The 24,109-nt window shown below is 41.1% G+C and overlaps 1 protein-coding gene across 13 annotated transcripts in view; it reads right to left on the bottom strand.

The window, feature by feature from the left end:
• AOPEP (aminopeptidase O (putative)) overlaps nucleotides 1-24,109 on the bottom strand; it is a 342,850-nt gene that overhangs the window by 107,601 nt on the left and 211,140 nt on the right. For 12 of the 13 annotated variants that reach the window (XR_008424187.1, XR_008424185.1, XR_008424186.1 and 9 more), the window contains exons 8-10: nucleotides 18,310-18,412; nucleotides 17,569-17,676; nucleotides 5,325-5,368 (exon numbers count right to left, since the gene is read on the bottom strand). Coding sequence is in view for 10 of the 13 variants with exons in the window: in XM_053907853.1 (XP_053763828.1) it covers nucleotides 5,325-5,368; nucleotides 17,569-17,676; nucleotides 18,310-18,412 (255 nt within the window). In the remaining 3 variants the exon portion in view is untranslated. Of the gene's footprint in view, nucleotides 1-5,324; nucleotides 5,369-17,568; nucleotides 17,677-18,309; nucleotides 18,413-19,754; nucleotides 19,860-24,109 lie in introns of all 13 variants that reach the window. The other variant, XM_053907863.1, reaches the window with a different exon arrangement.

Below are 24,109 nucleotides of genomic sequence, written 5' to 3'. Positions count from 1 at the left end.
GCAAAAGTTGGCTTTTTCAAATCAAGACGCTCAGAGTCTAAGCCAGTGGTGAATGTTTTCCCTCTGAGATCATGTGGCTTAAAGCATCACAACAACAAGCAGAAGCAATTCCACTTCGCTGGGACCCAGGACTTACAGGAAATTACTCTTCTGCATGTCTGATCACTATGGAAATTGATTTTATACAGATAGCTAAAAGTACACAGGCCCACGATGCATGCCCCCATATTTGTACTAGCAAGCGGTACTTCTGCCTCATTACCCAGGCCTCCTGGATATCTGGAACAGCAGGTTGTTTCACCCTCCGGCTGGGAGAGTTCCCTCTCTGTACTCCTACATCCTGTAAGGCAACTCTGCATTTCAGGCATCTGTCTCCAGTCCCTCTGAGCTATAAATGTGGTCACACATAGTTAACACGGCAGGAGAAAGAATATGCTGGACGCCCTGGCATAATGCTGGCTAGAGAAATAAGCTGTGTTTAAAGCTGAGAAAGTTTAAAGGCAATGGCTCTTCTCTCTGTGAGGTTAACATGCATAGAAATAGACCCAGGCTTGTGTGAAAATGGTATTGCGCTTGTGGTATTGCTTGTTCAGTTGATATCTGAGGGTGGAGTGACGAGGCTGGGTGGGCTGACCATCAGCTGTTTCTGCCACTTGTGCCTCTCAGCTTGTTGCTGACCAGAAGAGATGTCTTTATCACTCTGGCTCCCACCTGCAGCCTCTTGAGGTTCCAAAGATCACACACTCTCCATATCTCTAAAGGAAAGCACAACTTGAGCAACTTTCTAAAGCCCCTTGCAACTTTCACGTGAACTAAACTGCATATGGGACGGACTTTGGAAGTGCAGGTACGAGATGCACTCAAGCACCGGGACCCTCAGTGCTCTGGTCTAAAATGGAAATGCCCTTGTTTGGCACATGACTGACATTCTGCATGGATTTTCAAATTTTAGTAATTTATGTTCTGGTTTTTAATTTTTTTTTATTTTAGAGAGACAGGGAGCGTGAGCAGGGCAGAGGGGCAGAGGGAGAGAATCCCAAGAAGGCTCCACATTGTCCGCACAGAGCCCAATGCAGGGCTCAGTTCCGCAAACCTGGGATCATGACCTGAGCTGAAGTCAAGAGTTGGATGCCCAACCAATGGAACCACCCAGGTACCCCAATAATTTGTCTTTAAGTTTTCTCTCTACAGTAGATACAAATAGTGTGCATCTCAGAACCGTGCACATGGTTACTTGTTTCTTGATCAAAAGGAGTCATTTGTGCTCGGGTAGATAATGAAGATTGCTGAAGTCACATTTATAAGCAAGTACTCCCTAGCTCTGTGGGGGAGGAAGGGTAGTGAATTAAACCAAACATAGGAACATGCACACACAGACATAATAATTGATGAGACCCACTGTTGATACGGCTGCAGTATCAGGTGGGCAGGGTGCTCTTGTATCAGGGCTGGTTGGCACCTAGGATCCGTTTGGATTTCCTTCTAAGCCCTTTCAGCTTTTTCTTCCCTTGGTCTCATAAAACATTAGCATTTAAACAGAAATCTCACGTTGAAGATGTGTGAAACACAGCTCCTCACCTTCCTCCCTCCACCTTCAAATCCTCTCCCTTTCACTCCCTCTGCCCCATACTGGTTCCTGAGACAAATCTCCCCTCTCTGAGCTATGTTTCCAGTGCTACCTCAGAGAATAACTGAGTGGCCAAGAAAGGTAGGTCAGGTCGTGCTGGACTCCTCCCTATAACTTCCAAAAACAACCAACCAAGTCTTACCTGTGGCCCCTCTGGAATATCCCTCAGATCTGCTCATTATTCTCAAACCCTCCTGCCACAACCCCTGCCGGGTTCCAGCTCTAGATCTTGCTGGGTGAACAGCTGTCTTGGTTTCTCATTGGTGGACTTCCAGTCCCTCCCACCCACATCTATCTTCCACAGCAACCCCCCCCCCCCCGCCCCCCGCCCCAGTATCTTTCAAACCTGCTGATGGCACTCTCCTACTTTAAACCTTCAGAGGTACTTCCTTGCCTCCAGGCTTGAGGCTAGGACATGGGGGGCCTTTCCCTGTATACCGAGGAGTCTGAAACTCCCAGGAGCACTCCCAGGAGTCACAATGATCTGTTTCACGTGTATCTTCAGCAGTGGATTAGGAGATCCCTGCGGGCTGGGCATGGAATCTATTCCTTCCCGTCCCCTAGTGTCCAGCCTTTATATAAAGCCTGGTATGGGAGGTGCTCAATAGATAATGTTAAATTAATCAAAGCAAAAGAACAATGCAAAAGCACTATGACACACAGGATGCTGGCTTCTGAACACTAACTGGTCTAATCTGAAGAACCTTGTCCCGATCAGAATGGCTCACGTGCCTAACAGATGTGCCCAGGGATCAGTTTGCAGCAGAGCCACAGATTAGAAGCTCTGGGGGTAGGTGTGGGGCCTTCGGAGACCCAGATAAAATTGGTACAATATGCTGCATAGGTAAAAGGGCAAACGGTCTGTTTTAATAGCTGAATTAGATTCTCAGTTTAGTTAGCAGGAAAGAAGATGTTTGAGTCTCAAAAACTATTCTGGTATACTTGCTGAAACAGATTCCTTGTAGGGAGGAAATGATGTTAACTTTTAAGGGGACTTTCACAAAGAAGCTTAAACCTGCTAGCCAAAACATGATCCTAACTGGGAGAGGCATCCTCTCCTATGGTGAAGGTTGCTGGTCGGTGGCCACTATCAAACAGACGGGGCTCTTCCACAATCACAACAAAAGTCTCTTTGTGGGTCCAACAGAATGTCTCTCAATAAATATTCACAATGATAAAATCCAGGTCCCCTGGAGCCAGAGGGCTCAGGGCCATCCAAATGAACTTCATAACCTTAGTAGCAAGAGGATGAAAAGAAAGACCTCCCAAACCAAAAATGCACTTTGTTGCTTCCATGAAATTTGCTGTATTTGTGCCCTAAGAGGTTCTTCTGAAACAATGTATAGTAACAGACTTCGGTAACAGCAATACACCATTTCTATTAATTTTCTTTTCTTTTTTTTCTTGCATTAGCTTCTAAGGAAACTGCTTAATTCTACCAGAGGGCATGAAAACTTATTTCAGGGAGGTACAGAAAAAAAGAAAAGAAAAGAAAAAAATATATATATATACACATACTGTTGTTCTTGACCTTAGGAATAATGGCCACATCTGATGTGATTTTTGCATAAAGAAAACCCATATCTCTGCTTTAAAAGAAAGGATTGTAAATCTGAAACATTTTAGACTTTCCAAAACAAACCACACTTCCTTCAGGAGCAGCCTCGTGAAAAGCTAATTATCTTGGCCAATTACTAAGCTCCATGCAATCTCCCCGTATAAGATTTCCTACAGCATCAAAAGGCATGAACATGAAGAGGCAGAAATAAAGGAATTTATCAAATAATAGAGGTATGTTCATTCTGTATGGTGCACTGGTTTGCTTTATGTGTGTGTATTCATATCTAATTTTATTTTATTTTTAAAGTTTATTTATTTTGAGAGAGAGAGAGAGTGAGTTAGTAGGGGAGGGGCAGAGAGAGAGAGTGAGACAGAGAATCCCAAGCAGGCCCTGCACTAACAGCACGGAGCCCAATGCGGGGCTCAAACCCACGAACCGCACTATCATGACCTGAGCCAAAACCAAGAGTCAGGCGCTGAACCACATAAGCCACCCAGGCACCCCCACATCTAATTTTTAAAAGTAAGTGGCTAATTGGAATTAGAAGTAGAATTGGAATTGGAATTAGAACGTGAAAGATGGGAGTTAAGACAAAAGGGCAGGCAAAAATCTGAAAGATGGGAGTTAAGACAAAAGGGCAGGCAAAAATCTAACACTTAGAAAAAAATCTTCATGTCTTTACAGCCCCTGGAAACTCCCCTGAACCTATATGTCATCTTCTGGTGGCATAAACACTGCCATCTTCCCTTTAAGACATTCATCTGGACTGCCTGTAAGACTGGCCCACCTACATGGAAGATGACCTTGTGTGGGTCCAAGTAGTGTCTGTGTGAAAGAATTCATTTCCACATTTGGAGACCCAGTGTGAGCATAAAAACATAGTTAAATCTGTGGGTCAGAAACGAGAGGAACATTGGCTCCGCTTCAAAGAAATGTTTGATTTCTCAAGATGCCCTCCTTTAAGGTTAAATACCAATTTTGCTATTAGAAATTATGTTTCAGGGTATTCACTTTTACTGTCTAAATGAAGACAGGAAATTAGAAGGAGAGGGTTGGAATGAACCTAGTCTAAACTTTGATGTAGGTCCTAAACCTCCTCCTCCTGTACGTGGTCAGCTCCTCGTGCCTCAGTCCTCTTACTGGTAAAATAGGGCAGGCATGTAATGCACCAAACGGTGTTGGATGGAAGGTTAACTGAGTGTCTGCATATAGAAACCTTCCAATGAGTGCTGGCTCACAATAACCACTATGATGGGGCGCCTGGGTGGCTCAGCCAGTTGAGCATCCGACTCTTGATTTTGGCTCTGGTAGTGATCTCATGGTTGTGGGATTGAGCCCCATGTTGAGCTCTGTGCTGAGCATGGAGCCTGCTTAAGATTCTCTCTCTCCCTCTCTCTGCCCCACTCCCCTGCTTGCTCTTTCTCTGTCTAAAACAAAATTGAAAAAATAAAACGATAACCATTATGATGATGGTGGTGGTGGTGGAGGACTGTCATAAGGATTAAATGACTTACTGCATATAGATCCTATATACAGTGACTGATGCACAGAACATGACTATTGTTTTAACTGTATCAATCATTGATTGAGCACCTACTTTTCACAGGTATTATATCCTTTAATCCTCCCAAGGGTGAAAAACTGAAATTTGGAGGCATGAAGTAACGTGCTCTGAATCTCAGAGCTAGGAAGGAGCCACAGTGATGTAAGAACCTACCTAGGAGAACTTGACTTCAAATCCCAGGCTCTTATTACTACATTATGCTTTTACCTTCAATTAAACAGTATTTCCTTATATTAAGCTACATTAACTAGAGAACCCTAACCTAGAACTCTCCTCTCCTCCATTCTTTTTCACAGTAACTAAGGCCACAAAGTGTCCTTGGCTTGCCTCTTACACTACTTTCAGGGCTCATCTATTCTGGGCCCTCCCAAGGCTGCATGCCCTAACTCCCAACACCCACCTGGGCCTCACTCTCGGTCTGGTTGACTGTCCTGGGACTCCCTCCGCCTGGGAGGGAGTTAGTTAAGGGAGGAAGATTGAATTTTCTAGATTGTAACAAGCCAAACAATGGCAGGATCCTTTTTTAACATTAAAAGTAAAACCGGGCTCTTAATTCCTAAATTGGTCCTCACCTTTTCTCTTCTGGGATGTTCTCCAACAGCATTTGAAGGAAATCCTGGAATAAGAAAAAAGCAAACCATTAAAGATGTCCATCAATAAATAACTCTGTCCGGAATCATGCCAGAGACCGGGTGCTCCCAGCTGCTGACAGCTTACCTGGTAGGGAAGCCAGGCCTATGTTGACTTATTATATGATATATTGTATTTATTAATTTACCAGGGCTTCAATCCAATCAGTTAAAGAGATTTGTTTTGTAAAACCCACAAACAAATTGAAAAATGTACTGTTTGTTATTTTGACCTAACCCACCAATTTATTTTATTTCATGTTTAACTATTTTCAAAAGGCACCATCCTCTCTCTACTGAACCACATTCTCGTCATGAGCTTTCCCTAGAGATCCTGTTACAACTGGACAATCACAAGGCCAAGGGGCTAGTGACTAACTTGCAACATTCTTGCATTACTCTAAGGAAAGATAAAGACAGGCACCTGGCTCGCTCAGTTGGTGGAGCATGTGACTTTTGATCTCAAGGTTGTGAGTTCGAGACCCACGTTGGGTGTAAAGATTACTTAAAAAAAAAAAAAAAGATGAAGACAAAAATCAAGACAATTAATACCCCAGTGGAGGAACAAAGATGTCACAATTACAAAATGGTTCATGGGCCCATGCCTCCACAGCCTCTTCCATGCCGCTGTGAAATCCTCAATTATTTCACATTTAGGATCTTTCACTAATAGATTTTTCTAAACTAAAGGTATGACTTAAAACACACCCATTTTTCCCTTTATGATGGAAAATTTCAAACACACTCAAAAGTAGAGAAGAGTATAATTAACCTTCATGTACCCATCAACCCACGGCCAATCCGCCTTAACCTCTTACCTGCCTCCTGTACTATTCAGCAGTGAATCCCAAATGTTACACAATTGCATCAATCAATGTTTCAATAAATTATCTCTAAAAGATAAGGACTCTTTAAAAAAAAAATAGCCATGGGGCGCCTAGGTGACTCAGTCGGTTGAGCGTCCGACTTCGGCTCAGGTCATGATCTCACAGCTCGTGAGTTCGAGCCCTGCGTCGGGCTCTGTGCTGACAGCTCAGAGCCTGGAGCCTGCTTCTGCTTCTGTGTCTCCCTCTCTCTCTGCCCCTAACCCACTCGCATTCTGTCTCTGTCTCTGTCAAAAATAAACAAACATTAAAAAAAAAAAATAGCCATGGGGCACCTGAGTGTCAGTCGGTTAAGTGGCCAACTCTTGATCTTGGCTCAGGTCATGATCTCACAACCCATGGGATGAAGCCCCTCGTCAGGCTCCTCGCTGATAGCACGGAGCCTGTCTGGGATTCTCTACCCCTTTCTGACCTTCCCTTGCTCTCAGGCAGGAGCTCGCTTTCTCTCTCTCTCCCTCTCTCTCTCTCAAAATAAACACACATTAAAAAAATAAAAATAAAAACATAATCACAATATCATAGGCCTAAAAATTTCACATATAAATGTTCAAAGTTACATTTATATTTAATTGGCACCTTAAGTACTGTGACCAATCTTTTCAGCCCATCTAATTCTAGAATCTCGATTTGGTCTCAACTAGGTTTGTCAGATAAAATACAGGATGATCAGTTAGATTGGGGGCATACTTACACTAAAAAATTATTTGCTGTTTATCTGAAATTTGAATGTAAGTGGATGTTATGCATTTTTATTTGCTGAGTGACCCCAGACTAGTGTTAACCCTAAGTTATCTTCAGGGTTTGATAATATTCATTTTGGATAAATGTAGAACATGAAAGAGAGAAGATGAATATTAAAGTTTCTAGGGACTTGATATTGAACAATAAACAAGGTCTACGCATGAAGTTTTTCTTTTAATAAATTGAAAACAATCTTTTACAACAGGTCCTTTAAAGAGGGACCTGTGTGTGAGTCCAACTGATCAAATAAGACACTACCAAATGACTCTCTTCAGAAAGAAGCCCCACCCTCTGCCCCAGCCCCAAGAACCAAGTCTTCAGATCCAGGGTCAGCTCGGGGCTCTGATGAGATCCATCTAAGTCATGGTGCAAGATGGAAGCAGCACTGACCTTCATATTACAAACAGATGGAACTGCAGAGGAATGGAAATCTGCAAACAATTTGTATGACAAGGTGTTCTCTCTCCATCATGGCACCAAGCATAGCCGCCATCCCTTTCTGTGTTTACAGGTGGTTAAGGCCATTTCTTCCACAGGCAAAGTCTCTCTAGTTGGAATACTAATGAAAGGTTTATTTCTCCTAACCTCCCTTCTCCTTCCAAGTTATTATTTGTCTACTGCTGCTTCACCTACAATAAATGATACAAAGAGCAACAAAACTAATTTTTAAAAAAATGTATTGTGTAGTCAGAATGGAAAAGGACAACTCCAAACAGAATAATGCCTCACATCTAAAGTCCTTCCTAAAGCAGTGTGGAGGTTCCTCAGAAAATTAAAAATAGACCTACCCTATGACCCAGCAATAGCACTGCTAGGAATTTATCCAAGGGATACAGGAGTACTGATGCATAGGGGCACCTGTACCCCAATGTTTATAGCGGCACTCTCAACAATAGCCAAATTATGGAAAGAGCCTAAATGTCCATCAACTGATGAATGGATAAAGAAATTGTGGTTTATATACACAATGGAATACTACGTGGCAATGAGAAAAAATGAAATATGGCCTTTTGTAGCAACATGGATGGAACTGGAGAGTGTGATGCTAAGTGAAATAAGCCATACAGAGAAAGACAGATACCATATGGTTTCACTCTTATGTGGATCCTGAGAAACATAACAGAAACCCATGGGGGAGGGGAAGGAAAAAAAAAAAAAAAAAAAAGAGGTTAGAGTGGGAGAGAGCCAAAGCATAAGAGACTGTTAAAAACTGAGAACAAACTGAGGGTTGATGGGGGGTGGGAGGGAGGGGTGGGTGGGTGATGGGTATTGAGGAGGGCACCTTTTGGGATGAGCACTGGGTGTTGTATGGAAACCAATTTGACAGTAAATTTCATATACTAAAAAATAAAAAAATAAAAAAAATTAAACAATAGTAAGAACAACAAGAATAGGTACATGGCCATCACTAGTAACTAATACTAGAACTAGTCATATATTATGTGTTGAAAACATAAAACCATGATTACTAATAAAAAAAAAAAATAAAAAAAATAAAGTCCTTCCTAGCACCTTCAGTAGATATATGGAGAAAAAAGAGGAAATGAGTAATATCTAAAATGTGAGGAATTATTATTTAAAAATTTTTTTAATGTATATTTATTTTTGAGAGAGAGAGACAGAGTGTGAGTGGGGGAAGAGCAGAGAGAGAGGAAGACACAGACTCTGAAGCAGGCTCTAGGCTCTGAGCTGTCAGCACAGAGCCCGATGCGGGGCTTGAACTCATGAACTGTGAGATCATTGCCTGAGCTGAAGTTGGACACTTACCGACTGAACCACCCAGGTGCCCCTGTGAAGAATTATTTTTGCTTGAGGTTCTTAAAGTCATTATTTTTATAATTTAATTTTTTTAAATGTTTATTTATTTTTGAGAGAGAGAGAGAGAGAGAGAGAGAGAACAAGCAGGGAAGGGGCAGAGAGAGAGGGAGACACAGAATCCCAAGCAGGCTCTGAGCTGTCAGTACAGAGCCCAATGCAGGCTCTAACCTGTGAACCATGAGATCATGGCCTGAGCCAAAGTTTTATAATTTAAATAATTATTTTGTAAAAAAGTTAATTTAGAAATTAATTTGTCACAATCTGGTATACTGATTACTTTGCAAATATTTCTTTCATTGGCTTACTGATAGTATTCTTGCTTCTTAAAAATCTGAGTACTGAGGCATGCCTGGGTGGCTCAGGCAGTTAAGCATCAGACTTCAGCTCAGATCATGATCTCACAGCTTGTGGTTTCAAGTCCCACGTCGGGCTCTGTGCTGACAGCTCAGAGCCTGGAGCCTGCTTTGTATTCTGTGTCTCCCTCTGTCTCTCTTTCCCTCCCCTACTCACACTCTGTCTCTTTCTCAAAAATAAATAAACATTGGGGCGCCTGGGTGGCTCAGTCGGTTGAGCGTCTGACTTCGGCTCAGGTCATGATCTCGCGGTCAGTGAGTTCAAGCCCCGCGTCGGGCTCTGTGCTGACAGCTCAGAGCCTGGAGCCTGTTTCAGATTCTGTGTCTCCCTCTCTCTGACCCTCCCCCGTTCATGCTCTGTCTCTCTCTGTCTCAAAAATAAATAAACGTTAAAAAATAAATAAATAAAAAATAAATAAATAAACATTAAAAAAATTTTTTAAATCTGAGTGCCATAATTATAATTTACTAAATTTGCTTCATCATCTCCTTATAGTCCATACTGACTCATCCCATATTCGTTCAGTAATTTATGCTCAATTATATAGGAGAGAAAGTGACGTTAACTCAATGACAAGGAGGAGAATTTAACTGCAGGAGAAGCAGGTAATTCAGAGTTAACTTTAATTCTTCCCTTTTGCATTTTTCAATCACAATTGGATCTTTCTTTATAGGACTACAGAACACAATGTTCCAGAATTTTGTGTGAATATAGGAAAAGTATAGGAGGTCTCCAAGAAACCTTGCTTCATTTTTGAGAAAGCAGGTCATCATCTGCCTCATCCTGCCTCAGGGTTGAGACCTGCAGGTCACATGGCAGCTGGCTGGTGGCTTCCAACCAATGCTGGGGACAACAGGTCTAGAGGATCACGATGGATCACAAAACCCCAACACCTCGAGCATCTCTAAGTCATGGTGCCTGTATTCCCATGGGCTGTGTGAATGCCATCCACAGTGCTAGATCCATCCAATCCAAAGACATTCTTGGCCCCATTGCTGTATCAATGGAATCAACCCTGCTGGTCCTTCTTACTCCTTTTATAGACCTAATCATTAACCACAACCTGCCAGTTTTCCTGGCTCTTTTTGGAAATTGGCATATACCCCAGAGTGGACTCATGACAGAAGCTTTCCCCCTCTTCTCACAACAGGAGAATATAAAAGGAAAAATGTCTCCTATGGTTATTCTTTCCTTCACTACCTCTTTTCAATTCTTCCATCCAGCTTCTTTCTTCCCTTCAACATGTTGGCTGAATTTTAAGTTACAAATCTTAACTGGACAAGGAGGACTTTCCTTAAAGCCTGATTCTAGGATCATTGACAAAGTTAGCTAGCAACAAATGCCAGAGTCCCAGTTTGTCACCTCTACAGTATGCCTGAAAAAAAGATTAAAACCAAAGGCAAACCAAACCAAACTCAAAGCCCAAAACCCCTGTTGTTTTGACAGTGGGCTAGGATAAACTTTTATCTGGATCCTTGGAAATTGTTACAAGCCCTCACCCCAATCAAAAAATACATTCCTTGTGAATATTTTGTCATTTCCTACTGTCATAATAATCTGTATTCCTACTCTTGTAATAACCTATATAATCAGGTCAGTCCCAGATAGCTTAGTTTGATTAATACCTAATAACAGTGAATTAGGCATGATTAAAAAAAAATACACTAATGTTTGGCACAAGGCTAATTTGGTAATTTCTTTTTTTTTTTTTTTAATCCGGGTAAAAATATTCAATAAAAAGCAGGTACACATATATTCTACCAGACAAACTGACAATGGCTTGATAATTGCACAGGACTAGTGATTTCTTTCAGATGTTTTATGAATAATTACCATGGTCATGGGGAGAGGGAGGTAGGAGAGGCAAAACAAATAACCAAATAATTTAAGCAAGGACAGGGTTGGCAGGGTAAGAACTGAGAAATGAACTGGTCAGCAAGAAGTCATTGTTAACATGTAGTGGGGACTGGGAAGATGGTAATACCATAAAATATTGGACAGGTGGGGTTTCACAAGGGATATGATTAAGAAGTAAATTGGAAAAAGAAGAAATTGAAGGACTTCTTTTTTTAAATTTTTTTTAAATGTTTTTATTTGTTTTTGAGATAGAGAGAGACAGAGCATGAATGGGGGAGGGGCAGAGAGAGAGGGAGACACAGAATCCGAAGCAGGCTCCAGGCTCCGAGCTGTCAGCACAGAGCACGATGCGGGGCTCAAACTCACAGAGGGCAATATCATGACCTGAGCCGAAGCCAGATGCTTTACCGACTGAGCCACCCAGGTACCCCTGAAGGACTTCTGAGCAAAGAACCTGGATCACAGCCTTACTCATCATTAAAAAGTAAAAAAAAAAAAAAAATCAAAAAATTAAAATTAAAATTTAAAAAAAAAAAATCAAAAAATTAAAATTAAAATTAAAAAAAAAAAAAAAGACAAAAAATGGCACCGGCAGTATCCAAACAAGGAAAGAAGTACAGCGTCACGGCATAAATTTGAAAAGGAGACAATACTAAGGAAAGAAACATAAGAATCCAACACAGCCTTAAGCCCTCCCTCTGCACCACGCAACCTCATGCTTAGCAGTAGTGGGACTGGTAAATTGCCCAAACCCTGAAAATTCTCACAGATACCCACACATTTGGAAAGAAACAGGACTATCTTTACCTTTCCTCTACCACCACCACCACCGAGTCCTCTTCCTCCTTCTTCTTCTATTTATTTTTTATTTTATATTTCTTTTTGACCATGAAGGGACTAGAAATGTTTACTAGAGAGAGATAAGCAAAACCTGGGAAATAAACAACTGAGGAGGATGCTCTTTGATGGACTGTATAGCTTCTAGAGATCCAAGCAGAACTGGAGGAACACTATTGAGAGAGTATCTGCAGTGGGAAAAAGCTGCACCCAAATTAGGTGATGAGAATCTTTGCTGGGGACATTTAACAGAATTTCAAGAGTTAGTGCAGCCAAATTTTTGCAACAAAAGCTGTATGTAGCTCCAAGTGGAGCTCTTGCCCTTCACTCTCTCCATGCATTAACACCCAAGGTTGAAACTGTAGCTCAGAGGGAAAGAAAACATGTCTATGACAAGTTGGGAAAGAAATCAAGAACAAAGTTCTAATACATATGAGAATAAATAAAAGGTCAGGACAGGGCTACTTATACTGAGAATAAGCAACAAGAAAAGTATGGCAACTATGCAAATTAATGCAACAAAAACCCACATAAAGGGCGAGAAAGAACTAAGAAACATAAAATAAAAGACAAAGACTCCAGTCTTGAAGAAAACCTAATCCAAGGAACAGAAGAAAATTCTCTATGAACATTTACCCTATAAAATAATTTAAATATTATAATAAGAACATAAAGTCAGTAAAATGAAAGCTCAGACACAAGATGACAAACCAATGAAATGAGATGAAAAGAGAGATTTCTAAGCAAAGAAAATAAATTAAGGACCAAAATAATACCAGTACAGGAGCACCAATAATACAGAAACAGCAGTAAAAACAGACATTAAAGAAAAAAAATTGCTATAATGTTATAACAACATTAATAACAAAAATAATATCATTTGAGATAAACACAGGCCATCAAGAACAAAAAGACAGAAGCAATTAGAAAATAAAAGATATGGAAGGCAAGAATGATATAAAATAGAGGCAGGTGCCTGGGTGGCTCAGTTTTTAAGCATCTGACTTCAGCTCAGATCATGATTTCATGGTTTGTGGGTTCAAGTCCCCACATCAGGTGATCTTAAGCCCCGCTTTGGGTGAACACAAGCCCCACCTTCAGGAGAGGCCCGCTTCTCTCTCTCTCTCTCTCTCTCTCTGCCCTCGCTCACTTGCATCCTCTCTCCCAAAAAAGAAAACAAAGATGATGTAACATAAGGATAACTGGTAACCTTGAAATTCAGGACCCTTCAAGGGAAAAAAACCCAAATGTGTTCAAACATACAGCTAAGACAATTTTACTAAAAAAAGGAAGAACAGAAGGTAAAACTGGAAGTGCACACTCCTTTCTAGGGAAAAACAAACAAAAACAAAAAACTGATGCAGACTCATAGACACCGAGCTATTTTCTGAGTCAATTACTAAATGTCACAGATAAAAGAAAAAGAATCCTTCTTTCATCTGAGTGGTATATAGAGGAAAAAGTAGTTTCTACAGCTTTATTAATGTCAGGAGGCAGGTTAAGCAACATCCACAAAGTTCTGAGGAAATGAAAACGTGACCCAAGAATCTTATACCAATCCAGTTTGTAATTCAACTATAAAGGCAACAAACATTCTCAAGCACATACGAACTCAAAAATCACAGAAGCAGTGAGTCTTCAACTTGAACATCAATTTGATAACAAGTCCAGCCAACAAAAAGTCAAATCAAAATATGGCACTCCTAAATACATAAGCATGAAACAGTGACAGGTGGTGAAAGTGAAGTCCTTTACATACAGAGCTAAGACTATACAACTGTGAAAAGTATGGCTACAGCACATACTGTAAAGGATATAAACCTTAACTATGTGAAAATATTCACTAAGAAAAGTTTCAAATTGGGGGAAAAGTAGTAGAAATACATAACTGCTAATTTCTTCAGCTTTTACAGAAGTGAATAAACAAATGCTTTCTAAAAAGAAAATAAATAGCTAAAGAGAAAAAAATAATTTCAACCTCAAAGACTTTTTTGTAATCATCCTTCTTAACTATAGAAGACTCTTTTCTCTCTTACATGTATCTGAAGTTCAGGAAAGTTTTTTGCATTCACTAGTTTCTTTTTCATTTGTTAAATTCAAGTAAAATAAAGTTGAAAACACTTCATTAAAAAGCACATACAATATAATCCTATTTTTATAAAATTATTTTATTTTTAATTTTTTTTAACGTTTATTTATTTTTGAGACAGAGAAAGACAGAGCATGAACGGGGGAGGGTCAGAGAGAGAGAGGGAGACACAGAATCTGAAACAGGCTCCAGACTCTGAGCTGTCAGCACAGAGCCCGATGCAGGGCTTGAACTCATGAACCGCGAGATCATGACCTGAGCCGAAGTCGGACGCTTAACCGACTGAGCCACCCAGGCGCCCCTATAAAATTATTTTAAAATATATCTTTGTGTCTATACATGTGTACACACATACACACACATATATACACTATATACAGATATACATCCAGATACATGTATACATATCATCTATAACATATAGAAAGGGAGAAATAGAGAGTGTAATTCCTGGAATGAAGTTCACCTAATATTCATTATGGGTATTTATAGGTGGTGGGATTTTAAATATTATTTCACATTCTTCTTTGTACTTTTATGTATTGCTTGAATTTTTTTTTATAATGAGTATGTGTCAGTGAAAAAGCCATAATTTCCAAACTTATTGTGGTACTGGCAGAAATAGAGATTGATGGAATGGAATTAATAGTCCAGAAATAAACTATAGATAAAATAAAGTCAACTGACTTTCAGCAAGGATGCCAAGACAATTCAATGGAGGGAAAGAATAATCTTTTCAACAAATGGTCATGAGACAACTGAATATTCACATGCAAAAGAATGGAGTTACATCCCTACCTCACACCATATATAAAAATTAACTCAAATGGATAAGAGACCTAAATGTAAGAGTTAAAGCTATAAAACACTTAGAAGAAAACATAAGAGTCAATCTTCACAACTTTCAATTAGGCAATGGTTTCTTACATATCATAGCTAATGTATAAGCATCCAAAGATAAAAAAGATAAATTGGACTTCATCAAAATTAAAAGTTTTTGTGCTACAAAGGATATTATCATGAAAGTGAAAAGACAGCCCATAAAATGAGAAAGAACATTTGCAAATCATATATTTGAAAAGGGATCTGAATCTAGAATATACTAAGTACTCTTAAAACTCAAAAATAAGAGACAACCCAAATGAAAAATTGGCAAAGAATCTAAATAGACATTTCTCCAATGGAGATACACAAAAGGCCATGAAAAGATGCTCAATATTGGGGTGCCTTGCTGGCTCAGTGGGTAGAACACCAGTCTCTTGATCTCAGGGTCATGAGTTCAAGTCTTGAGGGTGGAGCCACTTTAAAAAATGCTCAAGATCATTAATTCTCAGAAAGATGCAAATTAAAACCACTTCACACTCACTAGGATGGCTATTACAAACAAAACAAAACAAAACAAAACAAAACAAAAAAGAGAACAAGTGTTGGTAAGGATGGGAAGAAATAGGAACCCTTGTGTACTGCTGATAAGAATGTAAAATGGTACAGCTGCTGTGGAAAACAGTATGGCAATTCCTCAAATACAATTAAAAGATAAGAAGGCAGGGACTCAAACAGATATTTGTATACTAATGTTCAAAGCAGCATTATTGACAAGAACCAGAAGGTGTAAATAACCCAAGCATCCATCAACAGATGGATAGAAGAACAAAATGTGGTTAGATACATACAATGGAATATTGAGTCATAAAAAGGAGGGAAATTCTGACATGTGCTCCAACATGGATAAACCTTGAAGACATTATGCTGAGTGAAATAAGTCAGACATAAAAGAATAAGTATCGTACGATTCAAACTCATGAGTAGTCAAACTCATAGAGATGGGAAGTAGAATGATGGTGGCCAGGGGCTGGGGGAAGAAAAGAATGTGGAGTTATTGTTTAATGGATACAAGTTTCAATCTGGGAAGATCAAAACATTCTAGAGATGGATGGCGGTGACAGCTGCACAACAATGCGGATGTACTTAATGCACCGAACTACACATTTCAAAATGGTTCCAATGGTAAATGTTGTTATGTACATTTTACCCAAGTTTAAACAGTAAAAACTAAAATTAAAAAAGAAAGATGAAGTACTGCTACGTGCTACAACATGAACCTTGAACACACTGTACTACATGAAAGAATCCAGCGCAAAAGGCCACATATGATATGACTCCATTTTCACGGAAGGCCCAGAACAGGCAAATCCATGGAGACAGAAAGTAGGTTAGTGGTTGCCTAGCACTGGGGGGAGATGGAAACGGGGCGGGGGCTGCTAATGGATTGGAGGCTTCTTTTGGGGGTGATGAAAATGTTCTGAAATTACAGCGTGGTGATGGTTGCACGATCTTGCAAATATACTAAAACCACCAACTTGTACACTTTAAAAGGGTGAAATTTATGGTATGTGAATTATATCTCAATAAAGCTGTTATGTGAAAACAATAAAGCTGTTGTTCACAGAAGATAAACAACAGAAAAACCGAGCAATTTGGTGGAGGGGGGTACTAAGTATTTCACGGGAAGTTGAAATCGGAACCTCCGAAGTCACGGTAAATGTGAGGCACTCATTTAACAATGCAGTATCTTGGTGAGAAGTGGTTTTAAGCAGTAGGAGTTTGGGCTAATCAGTCAACCAAGCATATAAGACTTCTGAGCCCCTTTTCGAGATGTCTTTCCAAATACATGCCTAGGAACACCTTCCTTTCCCCCGCAACCAAAAGAAAAAAAAGAACGTAGAAGCAAGGAACAGCCATCCAGTCTTGTCACATCATGCTATTCCCTTCACAAGTGTTTAGACTGTGCATGCACATCTGTTACATCTAACACTGTGGGCAATGTGACTTCAAGACTGTGTATGAGCACCACTGTCAAATAGCAAAAATACCCATCAGACCAATCTGTGCTGAGGCTGCATCTTCTATTCTCTATCAGTTATGAGTGCTGTTTTCAGAGCCTCTCCCTCTTTGTTAACTTTCTTGCTATGTGCAGCCCGGCCTCATGCCAGTATAAGCTGACAGTGTCTTTCTCTGATAGTTTTGTGGCCAGGCTACCTGACTATGTCAGTGTATCTTTTTATTAATCTATTTGTTTATAAAATATATATGGCACATGTACTGTACCAACTGTATATTAGGTACTGGTGACGTAAAGAGCATGGTCTGGCCTTGTTGAACTTATACACAGAGTGGAGGAGACAGAAAAAAGCAAATGGACCCACAAATGAAAATATAATTATAAATAATGGGAATGACAATGAAGGTTATGATAAGGGCAAAGGGGAAAGAATAACACGGTGGGTGCACCTTTGCTTGCAAAGATCATTCCAGGTAGAGAGAAGAGAGGGACTGCGCTGCTTCTGTTTTTAGGGTCACTTAAGGTGCAACTATCCACACCACTGTGCACAGGAACAGCTTTGGGTTACAGCCTGTCCCAAAGCTATAGGGAGGTCAGCCTCCCTGAAACAACACTGCCCTGTGTCCACTTCGTTAACTTCCTATTTTTCTTACTGCATTAAATCGTAAATCTTTCCCCTACTTTTTAATACTCACATAACCTAGTCCCTACATACCACACTCCCTCCAATTATATATCATGGACTCATGATGACTCATAAATTACCTGAGAAAGAATCAACTGCCCATGAAAGGTGTGCACAAATTTTCTTAAAAATGCAAAATAGGTGTCATCTCCAAGTCTTTGGGCAAGGAACCGGAGAAGGAAATAGCCCTAGAAGAAAGGAGGGGGAAAAAAAAAAAAGATGCCTGTCAGGGGTTTGTGAGAAAACACAGCCAACTCTAACTCACCCACCAGTGCTTTATGCACATGTAAAGTGTTCTTTCTGGCCTGTCCTGGGCTGCCTTCCATACCCTTACCAGTAAGGCGGGTCCTGGAAATTAAGGAAGGCCTACTTTGCTTGCAATTCTTCGGTTAATGGTATCACCATCTTGTTTTTCCTTTGTTTACATGAAGCCTGATGTCCCTCATGGACCAAAAGTGAAGAGGGGCCCAGCTCCTGCCACCCTCAGCTATGAGGAAAAGCCTTTGCAATGTAAAATACTTCCTTATTACTCCTGTCTTCTACTTGGAACCTAACAGCAATTTCAAGATTCTGTTCTTCAAAAGTGACAGGAAGCAGAGGGAAGGGAAGTGCAGGGCAGGGAATTTGATTCATGTCTCATTTGGGGGGTATGACATGTTTTAATTATGCGACAATCAAGATATCTTCCCAGTCAAATGACATTACAATGTGGATAATGTTTTTGTTTGGCACCAGCCATGTGATTAGTCTTCCCTGGTTACATGTATAACCTAAAAAGTGCTGCCCCGGAACAACTGGCCTCTGCCACTTGCTACACGTACCTTTAAATAATGAACCTGCATGAAGACCTTCTCAGGATTGAGCCCATGTTTGACGACAGATGATCCTGAGTCACTCACATGGCCAGTCTTCTCTTTATTGGGTCTAAAATGATGCAGAAAAATTTTAAGTATGCACATTCTGAACTAATTAAACCGTAACATCATCTTATTTCTTATTTTCAAAGTTGCTCAACAGTGTCTGAGTTCTGTTCAATTGTACCAGGTATAATTTAAAACAGTTTATATTATAAATTCATGTACTAAACAAGGAGGGATTTATATTTGGGTTGGCAACCTGAGGTTGGCTATTGGCAATATTTTACATCATCTTATCCAAGATTAAAGCTTGCCAGACCCTCAAGGAATCTGAGCTCCAATATGAATTATTTAAGAACCGATGGGCTTTTCTTTCAGTGGGAGTGATGAACTGGGAAATGCAATGGAAAATGCAGCTTTACTTGGAAGGATAAAGAATTAATATCATTTTCAAAAAATTCTGAAAGCCCCAATGTTATCCACTTCTCTTAATTTGCATTTAAGTAGTTCAAGGCTTAAGAAATGTTTGTACTCCGAGGCCATTTTACAATCTCAAAAACAAAAACAGAAGTTGTAGAAGCCCACGTTTTTAGAACTGGAAGACATTGACATCCTACATGTTAACCTTCTTGCTTCACAAATGAGGGAAACTGAGGCACACCGAAATTAAGTCTGCATCCCCAGTCTCCCAGCTTGTTTCGACTTGTGGTGATATCAGCATTGAAACCAATGTCTGCTTATTATCTATCAGGGTGTTTTTCATTTTGCTCTATAGTGTCAAGTATTTTTTAAAAATCCCTTTAAAAATATAAGTGCATAACAAAGAAGGTTCAACAACTAGCTAAAATCAAAATAAGTGGCAACGTATTTGCAGCCTTCAGCTGTTCTAAAACCAGTCACTTATTGGACACACTGAAGAGCATGATTTGGGGTGAGGGGAGGGAAGGGCTGACCAGAGGGCTGACATATCAGACAGGGGGGCGCTTATTTTTCAAAAGTAGTGTGGTGTTTCAAGGTCCATGGCCTTTAATCTGAGAGACCTGGTGTTGAATCTCAACCCCACTTCTTACTACTTGTTAATTACTGGCAGATTACTTAGATTCTCTTGTCTTCAATTTACTCATCTGCAAACCAGGACTAATCCTACCTAACTCCCCAGGTCCTATGGAGAATAATTGAGAAAATACATGCAAAGCCCCTAGCAAGGGCCAGGGATACAATAATTAATCAACTTAATAAAATCTTTGAAAGCAACAAATACTGCTAAATTCAAGGTTGGTCATCTGATATTAGAGGCAATGGATTTCAGTGGCTCACCCCTGCAATCCATATGCTCACAGACACAAGGGTGTAAGGACGCTGTACCCAAATGGAAGTATCTGAGGATGGCCCAGCTTGCCGGTCAGTACCTTTGCAGTGTGTTCAAGCTGCCAAGCCAGAACCTCTGATTAAGTCTCTGCTGAATATTCCAGTACATTATCCCGGCAGACACAAGGCACGGGACCAGCAGATTCCTAAAGGAGAGACAACAACTGGCCGATGGAGCTAACTGCATAGTTTCCATTTTTGTGCTTGATCCCTGACTTACATACATGACCATACTTGCGGCTGTAACTAGTCTCTTTCATCTTCATTTAAGACTCCATTGAAACGCATCGGCTTTATTCCTGCTCTCAAGTTTGTCCTGGGATTGAGCGTTTTTATAAAGAAAGCCGCACTGGCTTTGATAGGGAAAGCCCACCACCCACAGCCTTGGCAGGAGGAAGGCTTCTCAGAGTCGGCTTGAATTCAAACCAGCTTTCCCAGCCCCAAGAGAGGCAGACTTGGCTGTGAGTGTCTTAGGCCTTAAACTTTAAACTGAGACTATCAGAAGGGGAGGGACACAGAAGACCAATGTAAATGTCTGCTCTGAAGGTTGCCTTCTAGCTCAAGTTCCTGACGACACCTTTATTTTATTTTATTTTATTTTATTTTATTTTATTTTATTTTATTTTATTTTATTTTTAAAGTTTATTTTTGAGAGAGAGAGAGAGAGAGAGTGAGCAGGGGAGGGGCAGAGAGAGAGGGAGGCACAGAATCTGAAGCAGGCTCCAGGCTCTGAGCCATCAGCCCAGAGCCCGACGCGGGGCTCAAACCCACAGACCGTGAGATCATGACCTGAGCCAAAGTCGGACGCTCAACCGACTGAGCCACCCAGGCGTCCCTGATGATGCCTTTAGTTGGTGCTTCTTTTTTCCTTTGCCTAAAAATGTCTTTCCAGAAAGCGTCCCTCTCTTACTTTGTTCTTCCACCTTCTCCAAATGAAGAGGTGTTCAAGAAAATTCTTTTATGCTCACAGCATCCAAGGCAAACGTACAGGTCTCCAAGAGGTTCCTTTTAAAGTAGACGTTGTGGCGGAGAGAGCAGTGTGCAGGCAAGCTTTGTGAGAAATCAAAGGGAGTGGTTTTTACAAGGAAAAGATACTCCATGAGTGGGAAGAAGGTGACTTGCTCTGCTGTCCTACTTCGGTTCTCATGATGCCATTTACCCCCAGGTCTGTGCAGAGAGACAAAGCACAGAGAGAAAGCAGGAAACAAAGGAACTACCATTCCATGCAAAAACAGATGACTCTCCTGGGTGAGTGACAGGAGGCACACCTAAAAAGAGCACATGCCAATGTATGATTGCATTTAAATAATTGTAGTCAAAGAACAGGCAAAACAGACCTTTGAGAATGGAGATCAGAACAATGGTTACCCTTGGGAGCAAGTATTGACAGAGCAGGGAAAAAGAGGAGGGTCTCTGAGATGCTGGGAACATTCTATATATTGATCTCAGTGGTACTTTCACAAGGATACATAGGTAAAAATATACTGAGCCATCTAGAAGTATCTGTGTGCTTCATGCATGTTACATTTCAGTTAGAAAGTTAAGAAAAAATAGACGCACGTGAAGCAGTACACATTTTGTGAGAATAAAAGGGAATCTGTGTAGAAAGGGAGTTTGCTGTTCATGTGCTGAGAACACATGACTAGCATTAACGAAGCCCTCTACACCTGAGGACCAATGAAGTACGTTTTTCTTTATTTTAATTTTTTTTAATGTTTAGTTACGTATTGAGAGAGAGAGAGAGAGAGAGAGAGAGAGAGAGAGAAAGAGAAAGAGAAAGGGAGAGGGAGGGAGGGGCAGAGAAAGAGGAAGAGAGAGAATCCCAAGCAGTCTTCGTGTTGTCGGTGCAGAGCCCAACTCAGGGCTTGATCTCACAAACTGCGAGATCATGACTTAAGCCGAAATCCAGAGTTGGCGGCTCAACCGACTGAGCCACCCAGGTGTCCCTGCAGTATGTTTTTCAAACGACACTGTGAGAGGCAGGAAGAGCTGTGGCAAATGTAATTTGGCTCAATCCCATTCTCATCCACCTTCTCTCCTGCCTCTTATACAATTAAATCTGAAAAGTTAAATGCTCACTTTCCAAGTGTCCTGGCAGCTATGAATAGTCAGAAGACACGGTCCAGGTCAATGGGACAAAAGCAGATGTCTACTGTGGTTGAAGTGGGGTTCTTGGAAAGCTTTTGCTTTCCTTACAAAAGAGGGAAATATGACTGGAAGATGGAGGTACAGCAGCCACCTTGCAACCTGGAGGCAGTAAGTCAATATGCTATGGAGACTAGAATCAACCAAAGAAATAACATAAATAGTCTTTAATGGTATCATTCGGCTGCTGGCCAGCCCGAGACTGACTGCCTTCAAACTTTTTATTGTCTGAGAAAAAGAACCCTCATTTGTTTAAGCCAAAATCGCTTTATTCTATTAATTGTAGCCAGATTCATTCCTGATGGATGGAGAATGGAATTAATACTAACAGCTACCATTTCCTGTGCCAGGTACTCTGCAGAGTTCTTCTTACATATGACGTCCTTCTACCCTCACAAGAACCTGCTGGGACAGGTACTATGATTATGTCCATTTAAAGTGCTGGAAAGTGAGGCCTGGGGAAGACCACAAAGCCAGTTAGTGGCAGAGTTGAGGCTGGAACACTGAAGTCCTTGCTGAACTCTGAGGTGTCCCCAAGATCCAGGCCCCCGTGGTGGATGCGCCAAATAGAAGTGGAGAAACTGGGACAGGTGGCTTACCCTCCCTGAAGCTCAGTTTCCTCACCTATCCAGAGCGTGATGACGCTCAGATAACATGAAGGCACTTTGTGAACACAAAAGTGTTAAGCATCTCTCTAACATGACACACCAGTGTTTATTTCCTTGGCTGGAATACATGGAATGTGGGAGATCAAGTTACCAAGGTCGTTTGGGCTTAAATGTCCTTGGTCTCTGTTGGACCTGGCACCAAATGCAACAACCGAGATTAGCATGACCTTTCCCTTCCTTGCCTCCTTCCTTTTCCGCTGCGCTCAGAAGCAATATGGACATTGAAAGAACTGTCAGATAGCAGTGATCTTTGATAACACAGTGATTTCACTTAGACTCAAACCTCCCGAAGAAAGGACCAATTCTGTAGGAGTATCACCAAAGGTGGGATTTGGGAAAATGCCTCCAAAAGGTGCTCAGGCGTGTCAGCTTGGGTCTGAACACCTCCTGTTCTGCCACCGCCCAGACGGGCCGTCTGCCAGCCTTCTCCATCTCCTACCCCTTGGCAGTAGAAGTGAGAGCCACGAGATATCTTCATCTATAAATTCTCCACTGTTGTGCCTGAGCCAGAAACTAAGCATCCCAGAAATGAGAGAGAAAGAAATGAGACCACAGGCCGTTAGCTTTTCAACATGCTTGTCTGTCTATCCATCACAGCTGACCTGCCAGGTGTGAAAGGCCAGGAGTTGGGCCTCACTCATGCCACCACAATGGAGGAAGTTAAACACTACCTTTGTCCAGAAACTGGCCTCCTGGTACTTATCTGAGCCCCACATGCGCATGTGGGACCTACAGAGGAAGCAGTGTAAACACTGGGTAAGAGTTTGGGTGTGAATTTTAACTCTGCCGCTTAAGAACCACGCAAGTCAAGCAACCCCACGAAGCCTGTTCTTTCATCTGTAAAAAAGGGGACAGCGATCGTGACCATGACACCTCATCAGGCTGTTGTAGCATCTAGTAGCACTTAGCCAGAATTCCTGTTGGCATTTTGTAAGCACAGCATGAATGCTGTCATCGGCATAATGCATTCTGACTGGAGTTCAGGGAACACCAGCTGACCCCGCCTATGACAGGCAAAGGCATTAACAAAAGACCTCACTCTGTGGTCCTACACGTTATCACTAGGGGAAGCTGGGCGAAGGGTACACAGAACCTCTAGTTTTAATAACTTCGTGTGAGTCTAAAATTACTGCAAAATAAAAAGTATTTTAAAGAAGGTACGGCACAGTAATGAGGACTTAGACCTTCCCTTTGAGAAACCCAATTTTGAGTGTAAACCCTGCAGGGGTCAGTCTTTAAATCTGCTCCTTGAAGAATCAGCAGAAAACGAATAAAAAGAAACAACAAATTTCAGGTGTTGCCTAAAGTTCTTGTGAGCTAGGTCTGGGCATATTTCTGACACACAAGCCCATAGTCTACACCACTCTGTGAGAAGATTTCTAAAATCCTGGGTAAAAAATGAAGGCGCAAATAATTCAAAGTACAGGAATCTTATATTCTCCATTTGTTTTTGCAGCAACTTTCCCATCTATAAAATGTGCATCCTTGCCACCGACCTGACTGTGGACTGTGCTACCAGAGAGAAGTGGACAGAAAGTTGTGCACACCTTTAACTAATGAAGTTGTGTTGTGTCAGAGCTACC

Source organism: Panthera pardus, unplaced genomic scaffold (assembly GCF_024362965.1).
Source record: "Panthera pardus isolate Hobbes unplaced genomic scaffold, ASM2436296v1 HiC_scaffold_20, whole genome shotgun sequence".
In the NCBI taxonomy this organism is placed as follows: Eukaryota; Metazoa; Chordata; class Mammalia; order Carnivora; family Felidae; genus Panthera; species Panthera pardus.
The sequence above is the reverse complement of the archived record's forward strand: the minus strand, read 5'-3'. Positions and strand labels throughout refer to the sequence as shown.